The sequence below is a fragment of the Pteropus medius genome, unplaced genomic scaffold (genome assembly GCF_902729225.1).
Source record: "Pteropus medius unplaced genomic scaffold, Ma_sr-lr_union100, whole genome shotgun sequence".
In the NCBI taxonomy this organism is placed as follows: domain Eukaryota; kingdom Metazoa; phylum Chordata; class Mammalia; order Chiroptera; family Pteropodidae; genus Pteropus; species Pteropus medius.
This window is the reverse complement of record NW_024349802.1, coordinates 7,162,935-7,180,563: the sequence shown is the minus strand read 5'-3', so window position 1 is coordinate 7,180,563 and position 17,629 is coordinate 7,162,935. Positions and strand designations below refer to the sequence as shown.

At 43.9% G+C, this 17,629-nt stretch overlaps 1 protein-coding gene across 8 annotated transcripts in view; it reads left to right on the top strand.

Moving 5' to 3' along the window:
* Window positions 1-17,629, top strand: part of MACROH2A1 (macroH2A.1 histone) — a 73,258-nt gene that overhangs the window by 22,589 nt on the left and 33,040 nt on the right. For all 8 annotated transcript variants that reach the window (XM_039836076.1, XM_039836070.1, XM_039836074.1 and 5 more), the window contains exons 3-4: window positions 8,270-8,376; window positions 8,739-8,936. In XM_039836076.1, the coding sequence (XP_039692010.1) occupies window positions 8,270-8,376; window positions 8,739-8,936 (305 nt within the window). The remainder of the gene's footprint in view (window positions 1-8,269; window positions 8,377-8,738; window positions 8,937-17,629) is intronic.

Genomic DNA, 17,629 nt, shown 5'->3' with positions numbered 1-17,629 from the left:
TCGCTTAGCACGTAACCCATCTCTAGAAGAGCATGACTTGCAGGCTCTCTACTGGAGCGGAAACCTTAGCAGTTAGAAGAAGAGAACTGGGATGGATTCAGGATCACTTAGTCCACTTTGCATCTCTTTTTGTCTTCAGTGGACATCTCGGGAGGATAGTATCTGCCCAGTTTTCCAAGGTTGGCTGCTGTCCTTGGAGTCACAACCTAACTGAGGAGGCCAGCCTGAATTCCTGAGAGGGCAGACCCTGAGAGTCCCAGGTGATCACCAAAGGGCACAGGGTATGGATCCCTAAAGGCTGGAGACAATTTTGTTGCCCAGCAACGATGGGCCTGGAAGGACAAGTAGTCACTGAAGGAGGAAAGTCGAAGAAGGAGATGAGTTGTGAGCACAAGAGGAGTGATGTGCTGGCTATAGGGAAGAGGCAGCCTGGTCAGTGTCAGAGATGCTGGCTATAGCAGCAGCAGGACAAGTGAGGTCCTGGGGGGGAAGCACTAATGGCTAGAGGTGGCCTGAGGGGCTGCCATGAGGAGCCACAGAGTCCTCGGATAGGGGAGGGCAGTGCCCAGTCTGGTGTTGGGGATTGTATCGCTCAGTGGCACTGAGGGTGGACTGCAGGGCCAGAAGCATTTTGCCCAATGTCCTTTTACTGTCCCTTTGGTGAAAGGGGGGTGGAATCCTGGGTGACAGCTTAGGCAAATCCTTAGACAAGTGGCCTTAAGCATCAGAAATTCACTTCGGCAGACAAGGCCTGGGCTAGGCTATTACAGATGACTCTAAGAGTGGTAGTCTCTCTTGGGGGCCTTCCATACTATGACACTCATATTGCTCTAAAAATAATGTCATGAAAAGAACCTCAAAAGTCTTCATATGCTGAGAGCTTTTTTTTGAGAAGCTGGATTAAGCAGGCTGAGACAGATGTCAGGGCAAGAGGGGGTGCTTGTGACACGTACTTGCGAAAACCAGTGGAGTGACATGTAGCATAGCTGCCTCTTCTCATTTACTGCGTTTTCACTTTACTTTTTACATTTTGAAAAGATAAATTGTGCACAAGATAAACTCAGACAGCACACAAGAGAGTAGAGCAAAATGTCTCCCTCTGCTCTAGCCCCTTAGCCACTCCCAGGAGGCAAAGCTGATCCACATCTGAATGGGTGCATAAATGCAGATAACAGGTATCGCCTCTGCCCCCCCCATGATGGCAGCCCACCACACGCCCTGTTCTGTAATTTGTTTCCCCCTTTAAAAGGCCGTCTGAGAAAAGGCACCATGTCAGGGCTTTTTAAGTGAGTTTCCTCTTGACATTCTTCAAGTCATTTCATTTCAACAGACATGTCTGATTGTTTGCCCCTTTCTGAGATGCATTAAGAACAAATGGCTGTGATTTTCTATATCAAAACAAACACATATTAACCATTTCCTTGTATTTTAATTTAGAGTCCTTGAAAGCAAGTGACTAGTGGGGCAGAGGGCACTGTTCACCAGGCTGTTCACCAGGCCCTGGGTTAGAGCAAGTTTCTCTGGGCCTTTCCCAAGCACCTCCCCCTCCCACCTTCCTTCCTGGGTCCTTGACTTTCGCTGCCTCAGCAGCTGGCTTTGATCCTGCCCCTTCCATAGCACACCCTGCTGGGGTCAGACAAAAGCCCCAGACCCCATCCCAAGGCAGAGTCTGCCTGTGGGGCCACCTTGGATGCTGCATTCTATCAAGGCAAATCTGGCAGCACGGAGGTTAATCAGGTTCAAGTACATTTTTCAAACACATGTAAACTGTTAAGTGTAACAGCAAAGAATAAACTATCGGGGGAGGAAACACCAGGTTTTCTATATTGCTTTTCTCCTCCTCTTGCTTTCATGCACATCCATCTATCCATCAGTTATTTTGATAGAAGAAACTGAGGAAAAGAAAATCTAATTTCTTCCCTAGAAATCAAGCCTGCTATACTTTTTAAAAGACAGTGTATGATCGTAGCCTCAACCATAGTGTTCTCAGCATGTTACATGGTAACTCATTAATCCTCACAAGCCTAAAGCCTCAGTTATCTCCGTTTTGAGGCTCAGGTATATCTTGACGAGCCTCACAGCTAAGTGCAGGAGCTGGGGTTCCCACCCAGGCAGTGTGACAGCAGAGTCCCTCCTCTAACCACTACACTCTGGCTCCTGCCGTCCACTGAGGACCGAGGAGGTGAGCTTACACAGAAGCGCTGGAGATTTGGGGAAGGTAGAGGAAGGCTTTCCAGAAAGGGAAAGTAATCATGCCCTGGTCTGGGGGTTAGCTGAAGGCAATGTCTGCCAAGAGTCATAATATCTCCTCTTCGTTAAGGGGTATAATGTAAAATTATTTTTTACTTTGAAATATGAAAAACAATTAGCTAACTTTAGAAACTCCCCAATTGAGTTGAGTTTCTATTTTATTGGGAAAGTTTGTGGGGAAGGTGGGAGACCGGACCAGATGCTGCCCCCTGGACCCCTAGCTCACAGGCCCTTAGGAGGGAGTCTGTAATGTGGGCTTAACAGGAATGGACAAATTTGTGTCAGATTTGGAACATCTGCAGAAAAGCAACAGAATGACTCATTCTTACAAAATATCTTATACTCTGCACAAAAAACACCACTTTCAATTACTGCTCTAAGTTTTATTTTCTCATGGAATCCCTTATTCCTTAGAGGCCCCTGTGACAGGCAGACTGGAGAGCTTTGCTGTGGCCTATGAGCAAGGCCCGGGAGCTCCAGGCTGATGGCTTAGCGGGCTTCAGACTCTGCCACTCATCTCCTGAAAAGGTGGGATGTGGGCAGGTGGATTCTGGGCCACCTAGGGAATTGGAAGAAACTGGTGCAGTCAGGATACAGGAAACTCTTAGCAGTCACTCTCCAATTGAGGTTGATTGGGTTAAGGCCTTCAGGGATGGTGTAAAACAGTTCTGAACTCAGTGAACTGCTGAAGGAAGCCTGATGAATTGAAAGAAATACAATAAACAGATTCCTTGTCATGTTGTTGGCTTTGTAGCAAATGTCTGTTTTCTCCTTGGGATTATGTGAACATTTGCTTTTCTTTGATTTCTGGTTGTTATTTTCAATATTTCTTTTGTTAGAAGAGATGCTTCAAACAGCTCTGTAGAAGCCCCTGACTCTCTTTGCAAGGTTTGGCGCAGCTTCCACAAGTCACCTGTTAGCTGTTAGGAGTCTCATTCTGCAAACCATGACTTCATCTCCCTGAAGGAAGATAGACAGAATGCTTCAATACAATGGATATGGTTCAGGTCAAGATGTTTGGGGGGAGAAGAAAAAGACTCTAAGCCTTTAGTCTCTGGGTGAACTTGGAAAGTAGACCTGTCAGAGGTATTCACATTCAGACAGCTGGTCTGTACCTGCAAAAGCTGCCAAATAATGTCCTTATTTAGGGGTGTGAGGATTTTGTCAAGTGGCCTTACAACAATGGTGCTCAGTGAGGCGGGGGAATGCTGGGCCCTGGGGTGCCTCTGCAGCTCTTGCTGCTCTGAGGAGGGAATAAGGTTGTATCGCTGGTCACTACAAATGATGGAGTCAGGGGCTCACTACTTGCCAGAGACTGGAGTGGGAGCCAGAGATGCTGGGGTTTCTTGCAAATTAGATCTTTAAGCAAACAAAAAGTTCTTTAAAAAAATAGCTCACGAGCCGGCCAGTGTTGCTCATTCAACGTGTCCCCTTGGCAGTGTTTATAATTGGGGAACTTTACCACACAGAGGGGCCTCTCCAGAACTGATCCCAGGTGCTCTGGGCCCCAAACCAGTCCAGCGTTGGTCATCAGTAACAAAATGAGACTGTCATTGCCCCGCCAGGAAGACTTGGCTTGAGGAGTGGAGAACCTGGTTAGGGGTCTGTTTCTTTTCTTCCTAACTGCTCTTTTCCAGTTTCCTCCTGTGGTTTCTTATGGATTCCATTTGTTTTGGTTACAGCCCCCAGGGCTGTGGCTCCTGAAAACTCCAAGGGAGGATGAGAGCGTTGAGCCCTGGAAACCATGGAGAGAAGGATTTGTGTCTGTAGGTCTGGTGCTTTCCTGGTTCTCTTTCTCAGAATTCCTTTTCCCTTAAACCACTAAACCAGCTGGGGGTGGGGGGTGGGGTGGGGGTGCGGGGAGATGGGAGTGGGGAGTTGGGGAGGGTGGTATTTAGATCTGCAGGAAAACTTCCAAAGCACTAGCTGCATCAGTTGCAGGAAACCCTCCCCGGTGGGAAGGCTGGGGGTACATTCATGTCGGCAGAGCTGAAGCTAGCTCTGGCCTAGCCTAGGACATGGCCCTTTTGCTGGTGGGGTCCCATCCCAATAGGCTTGGGATGCAGTGACAGGAACCCATGTCTAGCCCTGAGCCTGGGCTTCTATGACTCACCCCTTGCTATCATTTGCAAAGTCCAGGATCACTTACTAGGAAGGAACTTAATCAAGAAATCTCCTCTGGCAGCTGTACCCTGCCCCAATTCCTCAGCAGCCAGCACCCTCTCTCTCTCTTCTTCCCTGGAACATGCCCTGCAGGGCAGATGGGAACTGTCCCATACTGTCCAGTTGCTGGCATTTTGCACCTCCCCTCTCCCCCTGCAGCAGGCAGCCCTCTCTTAGCCAGGAAAGCCCTTTACGATCACTGCTTCTAAAACCAGACTGAGGATGAAAGGGTGGGTATTACCGAATACTTGTCAAGGTGTGAGTTTGTGCCCTGAGTTCCTGCTTTTGTCAGCAGAGTGTGTCCTCCATCTTCCTTGGTTGTAAATGCCCCAGCTCTCCCCCTGCAGCAGTGCTGGGGTGGGGCAGGGCATACACTTCTCAGAAAAGGTGTGTCTCTGAGGTGCTCTGTCTTGTGTGTCCCTTGATAAAAGGAGTCACTATGGTAAGCATTCCTCTGGCAAACATGCAGGAATAAACTGAAGATAAAGCTCTTGCCCAACTAGCTGGAGTGTGGGTCTGTGCCCCTCTTTGTATTCTCTGCTTGACACAGCTCCCCTCCTTCCTCACAGGGCAGAGGGGCCATTCTGGCATTGGGTGTGGGAGGGCCAGTTCAAAGGTGACCTGGGATTTTGCAAAAAGGAAGTCCTGGATTTTCCGGCTCCTTTGTGAGACAGGCAGCAGAATGACACCCTGCCCAGCGCTTTCCAAGGAGTCGAAACACTTCTCATCCCACTGCACACACCCTCCCCAGCCCCTCCACATCCACCTCGTCCTCACTCCCACGTGGATCCAGTCTGGCATCCCCAATCCACGCTGAGTTAGCAGTGAGCGAGCACAGTCCTTGCTGTTTCCCAGGGGGAGAAGCTCAGGCCATTGGAAGTTTCAGCCACAGAGTGAGAATTCAAGGGAGAAAAAAGCAAAAAAGCTCTTGGAAGTCAGGGAATTTCCGGAGAATTGATCTTCAGATTTCTCAGCCATAGGTGCTATTTATAGGCCACTCTATTGTTTTATTTTCTTATGTTATAAACTGCCTATCTTCTTTCCAAATCCGGGGGCCAAACACTCAGAGTTCTGGTGACCCCCACCCCATGCCCCAGCTCTTTGCATCCATCATCACCATCTTCTCTGCACAAAAAAAGAGCAGCACTGCCAAAAATAAAAAGACCACATCCCTCCTCTCCTTTCCCTTCATCAACGGTCACTGTGCCTTCTTTGAAGAGAGCCTTCCACTAACACTCTGGGCAGAAAGAGGAAACAGGCCTCCTCCACTTTCCTGAGAAACTGTAATTTCAAACGGCCTTCCTGCCAAAGGAGCGGGGTTAGGGCAGCACTGTGGGTGTTTCTCTCTCTCTCTCTAATGAAGCCAGATAAAGCTGTCTTAGCACATTATGGAGAAAAGGTTGTAATCCACCTGCCTTCTATATATTCTGGCTCTGCAGATACTGATGGCCCATGCTTCCCTGTGACCTCAGAGGGTGGGGGAAGGCTGGGGAGGGGATGGTGGAGGCCAGGAAGTCAGCCACGTGGGCTACAGCTCCACGCTGCCTGCTGCCCCTCTTCAGCCTTCCTGCTGCACTGCACAGGCTCCAGCCCAGTGACGGCTGTGGCTAGCTCTTTCCTGTGCCCTTACTCCCAGGGTATGTGCTCATGTCAGGTCAGACTCCTGCTTTAGCTCCCTCCCAGGTTGCAGTCGGGATAGTAGTGTTGCAGATGTGCTCCCTGTGAACACAGGAGAATGAAAGACACACTGAGAGGGCCATCTCTCCACCTGTACAGGCTGTATGAGGACCAGCTCTGTTGAGACTTAAGGGGTGAACGTGAAAGATGTACCGGTCATCTTCCCTTCTCCCGGCCTTATTCAGGTGATGACGCTTACATGTGAAATCCATGGTGAGGGGCTCTGGGCCTGGGAGCATCAAGCAGGCAGGTGCCTCTGGTGTCCTGTGTCATCAGTTCGGTGATTACTGAGGAAATGAATTCCTGCCATGGATTTAGGAGGTGTACCTGCTGTTCAGGAGTGACTGATTTTTTACCCCTACCAATATGAGAGTTTGCAGGAGTAGCCAAGCAAGCAGCTTTTCAGCTTTGCACACAGAGCAGTGTTTGCATTGGGTTCAGATATTCGTATGTCTTAACAATGAATAATACCATGTAATATTGTAAATTTTAAATACATGATTTTCATGTAGCTAGATTTTTCCCTCTATTATGTAATGATTCTGAGTTTTGACTTTGCTGGAGACATGTGGTGTTTAGAACATGACCTAGAATATTTGAAATTCTGTAGTACCAGGAAGAGGTCAGACTAGAGTTGGGCCCAGATGGGTGGGCTAGAAGGTTGTCACAGCAGGGCAGTGGCATGGTCAGAATTGCAGAAGCAAGGTTGTAAGATACACTTTGACACAGTCAGTTTTTCGTTAGAGGTGATGAGCTTGACAGTTACCAGGAGAACTGTGCTACCTAGGAGGAAACAAAGGTCATTTCCTAATCTCCCCATTTTGGGGGCCATAGTGTCTTGTCTGGTGAGAGCCTGTCCCAGAGGACAGTAAATAAACCCTAATTTAGCATCAGCTAATATAATGGTCAGGCTCATATTTCTGTAGCTTTTTTTTTTTTTTTTAAATTTCAAATTTACAGAATGCTGACAGAGGAACATTCTAGATTTAACAACTGTTAACATTTCACCACAATTTACTCTATAGAATTTTTCAGAATTATTTGAGAGTAGATCACAGACATCAAGATCCTTCATCCCTAAATACTTAAGCATGTATCTCCTGAGAACAAAATGTTCTCTACAGAGTAGTGATATCACTGTCACACCCAAGACAGTTAATAATTCCCTAGTGTCTGATAGCCAGTCTATAATCTGATCTCCTTTGCTGTGTCCTAAATGACTTTTCTAGCTTTTTTCGTAATAATGATCCCATGGCAGATTTACTCCTTGTATTGTATTTGGTTGTTATGTCTCTTTAGCCTCTTTTAATCTCCACACCCAACATCTTCCATTTTACGTTTTTATGGCATTGATTTGGTAAAGAGTCCAGTTGTTTTCTGCTAGTTTTGATTAATGTGCAGGCGTTCAACAGAGACTTACTAAACACCTCCAATATGCCACCATGTCCCGGAGCCCCATAAACTCAGGATGCATGGTTCAGTCTCAGGGGCCACACCATTGGCTCTTTGGGGTTGGTCCTAGGTTTCCTCCTAGGTAGCACAGTTCTTCTGGTAGCTGTCAAGCTCATCACCTCTAACGAAAAACTGACTGTGTCAAAGTGTATCTTACAACCTTGCTTCTGCAATTCTGACCATGCCACTGCCCTGCTGTGACAACCTTCTAGCCCACCCATCTGGGCCCAACTCAAGTCTGACTACTTCTTGGTACTACAGAATTTCAAATATTCTAGGTCATGTTCTAAATACCACATGTCTCCAGCAAAGTCAAAACTCAGAATCATTACATAATAGAGGGAAAAACCTAGCTACATGAAAATCATGTATTAAAATTTACAATATTTGGGTGACACATGGGTGCTAACTGCAGGCAACCTTGTTTGGGAAATACGTTTAGATCTCAGCTCTGCCATTTCTTACTGAGGGACCTTCAGCTGGTCCTTTCTCTCTAAGTCTCTGTATCTTCATCTTTAAAACAAAGGGGTTGGATCAGGGGTTTGACTTAACACTTCGGCTCCAAGTGTGCCAGGCAGACCACCTGCAGCTTCATACCTCAAGGTAGCTGCTTCATGAAGCCACTGCCTATGCCCTTTCCTGGCACTATGAGTCGGGGCCATGAGGATGCACCCTGTCCTCGGATGCTCTAATGCGACCATGTGCTCTTCCCATCTGCTCCTCACAGCGGAGATTCTGGAGCTGGCTGGCAATGCGGCAAGAGACAACAAGAAGGGACGGGTCACACCCCGGCACATCCTGCTGGCTGTGGCCAACGACGAAGAGCTAAATCAGGTATGGGGGTCTCCTAGCCTCCCTGTTCCCCCCCCCCCACTCCAGACACATGATTAAGAAGTCATGCAGCCCAAGAGAGAGTTGTGTGCAGAGGGGAGTTGGTGTTTGGCTGGCTATCAAAGGTGTGGACTGCATTTTGGACTATTAGTAGCTTCCCTGCGCCTATATAGCTGTTTTTCCTAAAGGTCTTATTAGGGATGGGGGAGAGCAGAGATGAAACAAGGTATTTGGCTTGGACTCTGAGGACTTGCTCCCTGTGTAGTGGGCTGGGTCCTGTCAGCATCCTTGTAGATCTTAAGAACATGGATAGGTGGGGCAGAGTAGTCTGGCTCAACCATCTGCTACTTTGATTTTCCCTCAAGCTGCTAAAAGGAGTCACCATAGCTAGTGGTGGGGTGTTACCAAACATCCACCCTGAGTTGCTAGCGAAGAAACGAGGATCCAAAGGGAAATTGGAAGCCATCATCACGCCACCCCCTGCCAAAAAGGCCAAGTCTCCATCCCAGAAGAAGCCTGTATCTAAGAAAACAGGAGGGAAGAAAGGGGCCCGGAAATCCAAGGTATGTGATTTGACAGGGATGTGTGAGGAGGGGCAGAGCAGAGCAGGGCAGGTGCAGGTGGGTGGGGTGAGGAGGAGTCTCTTTCCTCCTGAAGTCTCATCCCACTGATGGGGTGGAACACCATGGAGGAATATGTGGGAGCTGGTTACAGGGGACCTAGTCCTGCTCAAGGGCCAGAGTCTGGACACAATTTCAGGACTGGATTTCTGTAGGCAAGAGGGATGTGGAGAGAGCTGCAGGCAGATTAGGATGGCAGGACCCTGTGCCTGGCCTTTCAGGGGAATGCCCACGCCTGTGAGAAGGGTCCTGTGTGTATAGGAGCTGCTCTGTGCTAGGGACAGCTACCACTGAGTCCTACTCAGAGTGCCAGCTGCTCGCTCACCCCTGAAGCTCTCAGGATCAATGTTGTGTTGCCATGGCTGTGTGTCCTCCTCTGAGCGTGTCCAGAAGGGACAGTCCAGACAGTTTGCTTTATAGAATAGTTGCCTTGTTAAGGAGTAAAACAGACGTGTTATTCAGGCCCTTCCTGCCAGACCAACTTGGGCTGAGACTAGGTCCTGGGTGCTGATCTTTTTGTGGTGAGCAAAACCCTCTCATTAGTGTGTTCCTTTGTCACTGGGCCCTGCCCCTCAGCTGTTGTCATTTGGCTCCAGGACCAACAAACTAAGGACAGTGTACTTAAAGCTCTGTCTTTAATAAAATGGAATCTTAAGGCTGCTCTGCCCTTCGGCACCCCTCAGTAGTCATCCGTCTAACCTCCAGCCAGACTAGGAGGAAGTTACCTCTGGCAGAAGATGTCCTCAGTAAAAACTTGGAAATGCCTAGGGGGGTCTAATGATGCAGTTTCAGGATGTTCTTTCTGGAGCCCAAAGCCTCTCACAAGAGTGAGATGATAAGGACACTGCCCAGGACGGGCTCCAGGAGCCCTGACCTGGAGCCACGCTCCTCCCACCCTCCTAGCATGCCCCACCCTGAGTTGGCCTAAAGATCACGTCCCTGACCTGTCTGTGCCTCAAACAGACTGGCTTTCACTACATGGGCATACCTTCTCTGACCTCCCGCCCACACTGTTTGTGGGCCTTCTTTATTTGAGGTGGAAGAGGCTATATTTTTTGATACATCCTTCTGGATGCAAATAGATGCTTCCCTCAAAACAACAGAATCTAAATTCCTCTTGCCAACAGGCTACCCACCCCACCCTACCTACGCCACCTGGCTCCGAGTCACTCCCAGCTCTTTGAGAGAGAAATCTGATATTGAAGAGCATCCTATAAGTTTGTTTCCAGATGCTCACACTCCACCTAGCTCATAAGTCCTGGAGGAGGCATGGGGCCAGGTGGGGATGTCACAGAATGCCCTGTTCTCATTCCTGCCAACTATAAAATTAGCAGATTGAACTGTTTCTTTTCTCTCAACATTTGCAGTTGGGAGGAGAAGCAGGATGGGGAAGGCAGGGGGAAAGTGCCTGTGCAATCCTTTTTAAACTTTAAAAAAGAAGACAAAGATGCCAAGTCTAATGGGCCCCAGGGAGCTGGCTGACTACAGATCAGGGCCCTTGGTGCTGGGCGCTGGGGGCCATCAGGGCAGACCAGAGTCCCTTAGCCTCGCCTTCCTTCAGCTGTAGTCAGAGCCACTGTACTGTTCCTGCAGGCCTGCTGCTTTTTCATGTTCAAGCAGCCTCTTCAGCTTCATTGTGGCTGGCAACCCTGGGCTGATCCTTGCTCCCTGTCACCCTGATTCCTCCCCTAGTAGTTTTGTCTCATGACTTTTTGAACTTCCCAATTGACCAAACACTAGGAAGGCTTTTTGTTTCTTTTTGGACTTGAAATATAGAAGGGGTACGTGTGTGTCTTTAGCTCCTAGTAGCTATATTTGGAACTCAGTGTTTCTAATAACCATATGCCAATAATCACTCGACCACTCAACTGTTCCCTTGATTACAAAAGCAGGAAGTCTGTTATGGTGGTCTGTTTTTCTTCTACACAATAAAACACATTGTCTGCTTACTGTATGAGTATTTGGCTAACATTAAACCCTGGGGGAAGCTGAAATTGGAACCGTGAACAGCTAATTTTCAAAACATTTGTTTAATGTAAATTGTGGTGTCAGCTCCCAGAAATAGTGGAGAACCTGCATCTCTAGGTTTAAGTGGAATGTGCTGAAAATAACCTTTCCAGAGACATGCAGAGAAAGCCTTAGTAACATGCTAAAGCACTTGTAGTGAAAGAGAGTTGGTATTTTTCAAGTGTCAACACTTGAATTCCAAATAATAATTTCCCCCTCAATTCTATGTAATTGGAAGCTTTTGAAAGTCTCCAGTTGTGACAGCTGAGTCAGCTATAGTGGAAATGCTGAGAGAATAAGAGAAGGTAACGGAACCCACCGGGGGCAAGGAGTCTGAGGCCCTAGCAGTGCCTTACGGCTTTGCCTTCCTACTTGAGTGGCCTCAGGCAAGTCTGTGCCTCAGTTTACGCCCCCCCCAATAAAATAATGGGGTCCATCCCAGCCTTACAATCCAGCGACTCTATGAACATTTGCATAATTTGTTTTTGACTAGTACTATGTATAAGAATTTGTATGGTACAAAAGAGTGTGCAGTAATAAAATCTCACTCCCACCACGGTCCTCCCACTTTTCCCCCGAGCAGTCTCTGTAATAAGTATTTATGTATCCTTTCAGAAATTATGCATGTAAAAGCGTATAAAATGTAAAGCCTGCCTTATCCTACCTGCCTTTAAAAATATACATATCAATCATGTTACCTACTATTTTGGCACCGTGGTGTAGTGGTTAAGGGTGCCAGCTCATCTGGCTTTGTATTCCAGTTCTGCCATTTCTTGGCTGTGTGACCTTGGGAAGTGACTTGACTTCTCTGGTGTCTCAGTTTTCTCATCTGTAAAATGGAGATATAACACAGGATAATTGCGAGGCCTAAGAGAGAATTCCTGTAAAATGCTTGTAACAGTGTCTGGCACAAGTGTTAGCTGCTGCTGTTATTGGCAGTGCTTCCATATCTGCACATAGAGCCACTTTAGTGTTTCATGGTTCAGGTCTAATTATATAGGGTGCAAAACCAGCATACCCAGTTCTCCACGAATGGACTTCTAGTTGTTTCTGGCATTCTGACAAACAGTATCACAGTGACCATCACTGTATGTGAGTCTCTGTGCTCATGTGCAAGAGTATCTGTAGGATAATATCCTCAAAGGTGAACTTGCTGAGGCGGACAGTGTATTTTTAACTTTGATGGCTATTGCTCACATATAGAGCATTTTATCCTATTAAGAAATTTCAAAAGCCACCTTATTCTTTTAACATTTGACAGAGTTGTTTACAAAAGATGCATTCATGTGATCAACATTTATCAAGTCTACATGTGCTTGTTACTGTTCTCGGTAGTGGGGTATAGCAGCGAACAAAAGGCTCTTACCCTCCCTCCAGGCTCAGTGAGCTTTGGTCTATTGAGGGGTTATAGTCATTATAGAAGATTGGGGAGCAGGGAGAGCAGGTGCTATCACAAAAATAAAGTGGACAGCAGGGGCAGTGTTATTTTACATAGGTGGTCATGTGAGCCTTTCTGGTAAGGTGACACTTGAATGGAGACCTGGGGGAGTAAGGTAACTGGGCATTCAAGTGACTGCAAGGAACAGTAAGTGGGCCCTGAGGCAGGAGCAGGCCTGACTACTCCCAAAGAGACCTTGATAGCATTTTCATGTGGAGACCATAACATGTCCATAATGGATGCCTTGCCTTGGTGGTCAGAGAAGCCTGGAGTCCTTCTTGAGATAAGATTTCAAATGCATAAAATACCAAAGATTTAAAGGAAACCATTTGTGGCTAAATCCCCCAGGTTACCATAGGGTGGTAGGAATCCTAGGGCAATATTTAGAGGCTCTCCAAGAAGATTGTTTTTGCCAAAAAGTCTGGATAAAAATTATCTCACCCAGGATTTTTCAGCCATACACCCGTTAGTACCAACATCCTGGCTGTATCCCACCTCCATTGAAAATCACCTCCTGGATCGTGAAGATATGCTTGCTCCTCACTGCCTGGCAAAGCCCAGGATGATGTTGGTAGAGCGCCACTTTCTTTTCTGTGAAATTTTTAAACTGCAAATTGAGTGATGAATGTTCTGGTAAGGGTGCCAAAGAGAGGGATTCGTTCTTTTGAGAAGCTGCCATCCTTGTAAAATTTTGCTGGCTTAATTTTAATGAAATTTCTGGCAGTTCCAACATCAGAGTGAAAGAGACTGGGCATAGGTAATCTTGAGTTGATGATTTTATGTAAGCCTTTTTGGACAGTGCTGAAAACAAAGCTGGGTATGTGTACAGTATGTGGGAGCTTTTGGATTTGTAGAACAACAGAAAATTCTAAAAAGTCAATCATTTTGGAGATTGACAAAGAGTTTTCCACGATAGCTCCCCCACCCCAAGTTAGGAGATGAAAAGAATCTACCTCTTACTATCACCATTTCATAAAAGGGCATTTTAATACCAAAATGTCAGGAAGGGACATAATCCCAGACTACAGGCTTTACAAAAAACTTAGGGCACAGTTGTTTTGATTTGAATGTAGTGACATCTCACAAGACAGCTGTGCAGACTTAAAGCACCCCTAGATGGACTTCAGAGAACCTGGAAGAAAGGGCTTGTCTTGCAAGGAGTTTGACCACTTACTCTCCTCTCTTGGCCACGTGTTAAATGTGGAATTCTCCCACTTTAGTCTCATTTTCCCAAGGAGGCATGTTAGGCTTAGGGAAGGTGAGTGATTTGCCCAAGGGTTATGCAGCTGGTAGAACTAGGAATCAAATGTAGAACTTCACAGTTCAAACATAGTGTCACTTGTATGTCCTGTGACCATGGACCAGTTCCCTTGGCAGAAGCCCCTCTTCTGATGGTGGAGGGCTGCAAAGCTGCCTACTGCAGGGTGAGTGGAGCAGCAGCTTAAAAAAAGTTTATTATTTTTTTAATATCACATTCTTGCCCCTCATTAAATTTGTGCATTCATGATATATATTTGTTTACAATTTTCACTTCCCATCCTCTGCAGCATTCTTTTTTTTTTTTAGTCTTATTGAGATGTAACTGACATATATCACTATACATTTAAGGAGTATAGCATAGCATTGAGTATGATTGACTATAGTGAAATGATTACCACAGTAAGTTAACATTCATCATCTCACACACATATAGAAAAAAAGAAAAAAATGGTTTTTTTCCTTGTGACAAGAACTTTTAGGATCTACTCTTAACTTTCAGATCACACAGCGGTGTTTACTGCAGTCACATTGTACATGACATACCTCATCCTCCTTTATGACTAGAAGTTTATACCTTTGACCACTTTCATTTAGTTCTCCTTCCAACCCTTGCCTTTGCTAACCACAAATCTGATTTATTATAGTTTGGGTTTTCTTATTTTGTTTTTAAAGATTCCACATATAAGTGAGATCATACAGTATTTGTCTTTGACTTTTTTCACTTAGCATAATACCCTCAAATTTCATCTGTATTGTCACAAATGGCAGGATTTCCTTTTTATGGCTGAATAATAATCTATTGTATATATATGTACACAACTTTTTATTTTTATTTTTTTTTGTACAGCATGAGGAAAGAAGAGATGGGGATCACTTAACATTGTGTTTGAGAGATTCTCTAGGTTATTATATATAGCAGACAACACCAGGTCTCTGCATTTTATAGTTCGAATTTACTGCAATGTGCTTATCCATATCGTAGAGAGAGATTTAAGTTTTTTTAAATATGAGGCTCCTACTGATACTCTTGCTGCAAAAGTGTATACCTTTTGGTGCACACATGTGGCATTGTCGAGTGTATACTTATAAGTGGAATCGTATGTAGTATTTTGGGTATTCATATATTCAGCTTTAGAAGATAGTACCAAGTAGTTTTCCGAAGTGATGGTAAAAATATACAGTCCCAGTGCAGCATATGGGAGTTCCAGCTCTATATTTCTGCCAAAGCAGAGTATTTTGAGATTTAAATTTTAGCCATCCTGGTGCGTGTGTATTGCCCTGATGACCAAGGTAGCTTTAGCATATTTTCAAATGAATTTGGGCCCTTTGGATATTTTCTTTTGTGCAGATGTTTTATGCATTTTTATTTTTAATGACAGTAGTTTTTTGATATTTGGGTATACAGCAGATATGTCAATGTTATTTTGTCATAACATTGAGAGATGATGTAGGAACTTAACTCTTGTTTATATAAATTACTCTATGGTAAAATCGGTTTCATTATTCATCATTTCATCACAGTTCCAAGAACCAATTGATGACATTAAGTGAAGGCTAGACTTACTGTATTGTGAAATGATTGCCACAATAAGTCTAGTTAACATCAATCCCCATACTTAGTTATAAATTTTTTTCTTGTGATGAAAACTTTTAAGATCTATTCTCTTAGCAACTTTTAAATATGTAATACATTATTATTAACTATAGTCACCATGCTGTACATTACATTCCTATGACTTATTTATAACTAGAAGTTTGTACCTTTTGACCTGCTTCAGCCAATTTATCTACCCCTGACCTCTGGCAACCACCAATCCATTTCTTGTACCTATGAGCTTTTTTTTTTTTTAAGATTCCACATATAAGTGAGATCACATGGTATTTGTCTTTCTCTATCTGACCTATTTCACTTACCATAATGCCTTCAACTTCCATCCCTGTTGTCGCGAATGACAGGATTTTCTTTTTTATGGCTGAATAATATTCCATCATATAAAAACATTTATAATATATATAATATGTAATATATCATATATCACATTTTCTTTATCCATTTATCCGTTGATGGATACTTAGATTGTTTCCATATCTTAGCTATTGTAAATAATGCTGCAGTGAACATGGGGGCGCATATATCTTTTCAAGTTAGTGTTTTCATTTTCTTCCAATAAATACCATATGGTAGTTATACTTTAAATTTCTTGAGGAATATCCATACTGTTTTCTATAGTTGTACCAATTTACATTCCTACCAACAGTGCACAGGGGTTCCCTTTTCACAATGTCCTTGTCATTTCTTGTGTTTTCGATAATAGTCATCCTGACAAGTGTGAAGTGATATCTCATTATGGTTTTCACTTGTGTTTCCCTGATTAATTAGTGATGTTGAGCACTTTTTCATGTATTTGTTGGCCATGGTATGTATTTGGAGAAAATATCTATTCAGATCTTTTATCCATTTTTTAAATTGGATTTTTGTGTGTGCGTTTTTTGTTTTGTTTTGTTTTGTTTTGTTTTGCTATTGAGTTGCATGAGTTCTTTGTATATATTTGGATCTTAATCTCTTATCAGATCAGATACGTAACTTGTAAATATTTTTTCTGATTCCATAGGTTGCCTTTTTATTTCGTTGGTTTCCTTTGCTGAGCAGAAGCTTTTTAGTTTGATGTAGTCCTATTTGTTTATTTTTGCTTTTATTGCCTTTGCGTTTTGTGTCAAATTGAAAAAAATCAAGACCAACGTCAAGAAGCTTACCCATTATGTTTTCTTTTAGAAGTTTTAGAGTTCAGGTTTTAGTTCAAGTCTTTAATCCATTTTGAGTTGAATTTTGTGTATGGTGTAAAATAGGGATACAGTTTCATTCTTTTGCTTATGGATATCCAGTTTTCCCAGTACCTTTTATCAAAGAGACCATTCTTTTCTCATTGAATATATTTTGTGCCTTTGTCAAAAATTCATTGACCATATATGCATGGGTTTATTTCCGGACTCTTTATTCTGTTCCATCGATCTGTGTGTCTGTTTTTATGCGAAATACCATGCCGTTTTGATTACTATAGCATTGTAATTTAGTTTGAAAACAGGTATGCCTCCAGCTCCGTTCTTATTTCTCAAGATTGCTTTGGCTTTTTAGAGTCTTTTGTGGTTCCATATAAATTTTAGGGTTGTTTTGTTTCTGTGAGAAGTGTCATTGGGTCTTATTAGGAATTGCATTGAATCTGTAGATTGTTTTGGCAGTGGAGATTTTAATGGTATTAATTCTTCCATTCTATGAGTACAGAATAGCTTTCCATTTATTCGTGTTTTCAGTTTCTTTCATTAATGTCTTATAGTTTTCAGTGTACAGGTCTTTCACCTCCTTGGTGAAATTTATTCCTGGGTATTATTTTTGATGCAATTGTAAATGGTATTGTTTTTGTAATTTTTCTTTCTGATAGGTCATTATTAGTGTCTAGAAACAGATTTTTGTGTATTGATTTTGTATCTTACAACCTTATTGAATTTGTTGATTAGTTCTGACAGTTTTTTTGGTGGAGTCTTTAGGGTTTTCTATATATAATATGCCATTGGCAAATAGTGACAGTTATACTGCTGTTCTGATTCAGTTGCCTTTTATTTCTTTCTCTTACCTTATTGCTGTGGCTGGGATTTCCAATAACTATGATGAATAAAATTGGTGATAGTGGCATCCTTGTCTTGCTCCTGATCTTAGAGGAAAAGCTTTTAGCTTTTCATTGTTGAGTATGGTGTTAGCTGTGGGCTTATTGTATATGGCTTTTATTATGTTGAAGTATGTTCCTTCTAATCAACATTTTGCTGATAGTTTTTTATTATAAATCAGTGTTGAATTTTGTCAAATGCTTTTTCTGCACCATTGAGATAATATAATTTTTATCCTTCATTTGTGAATGTGGTGTGTCACATTTATTGA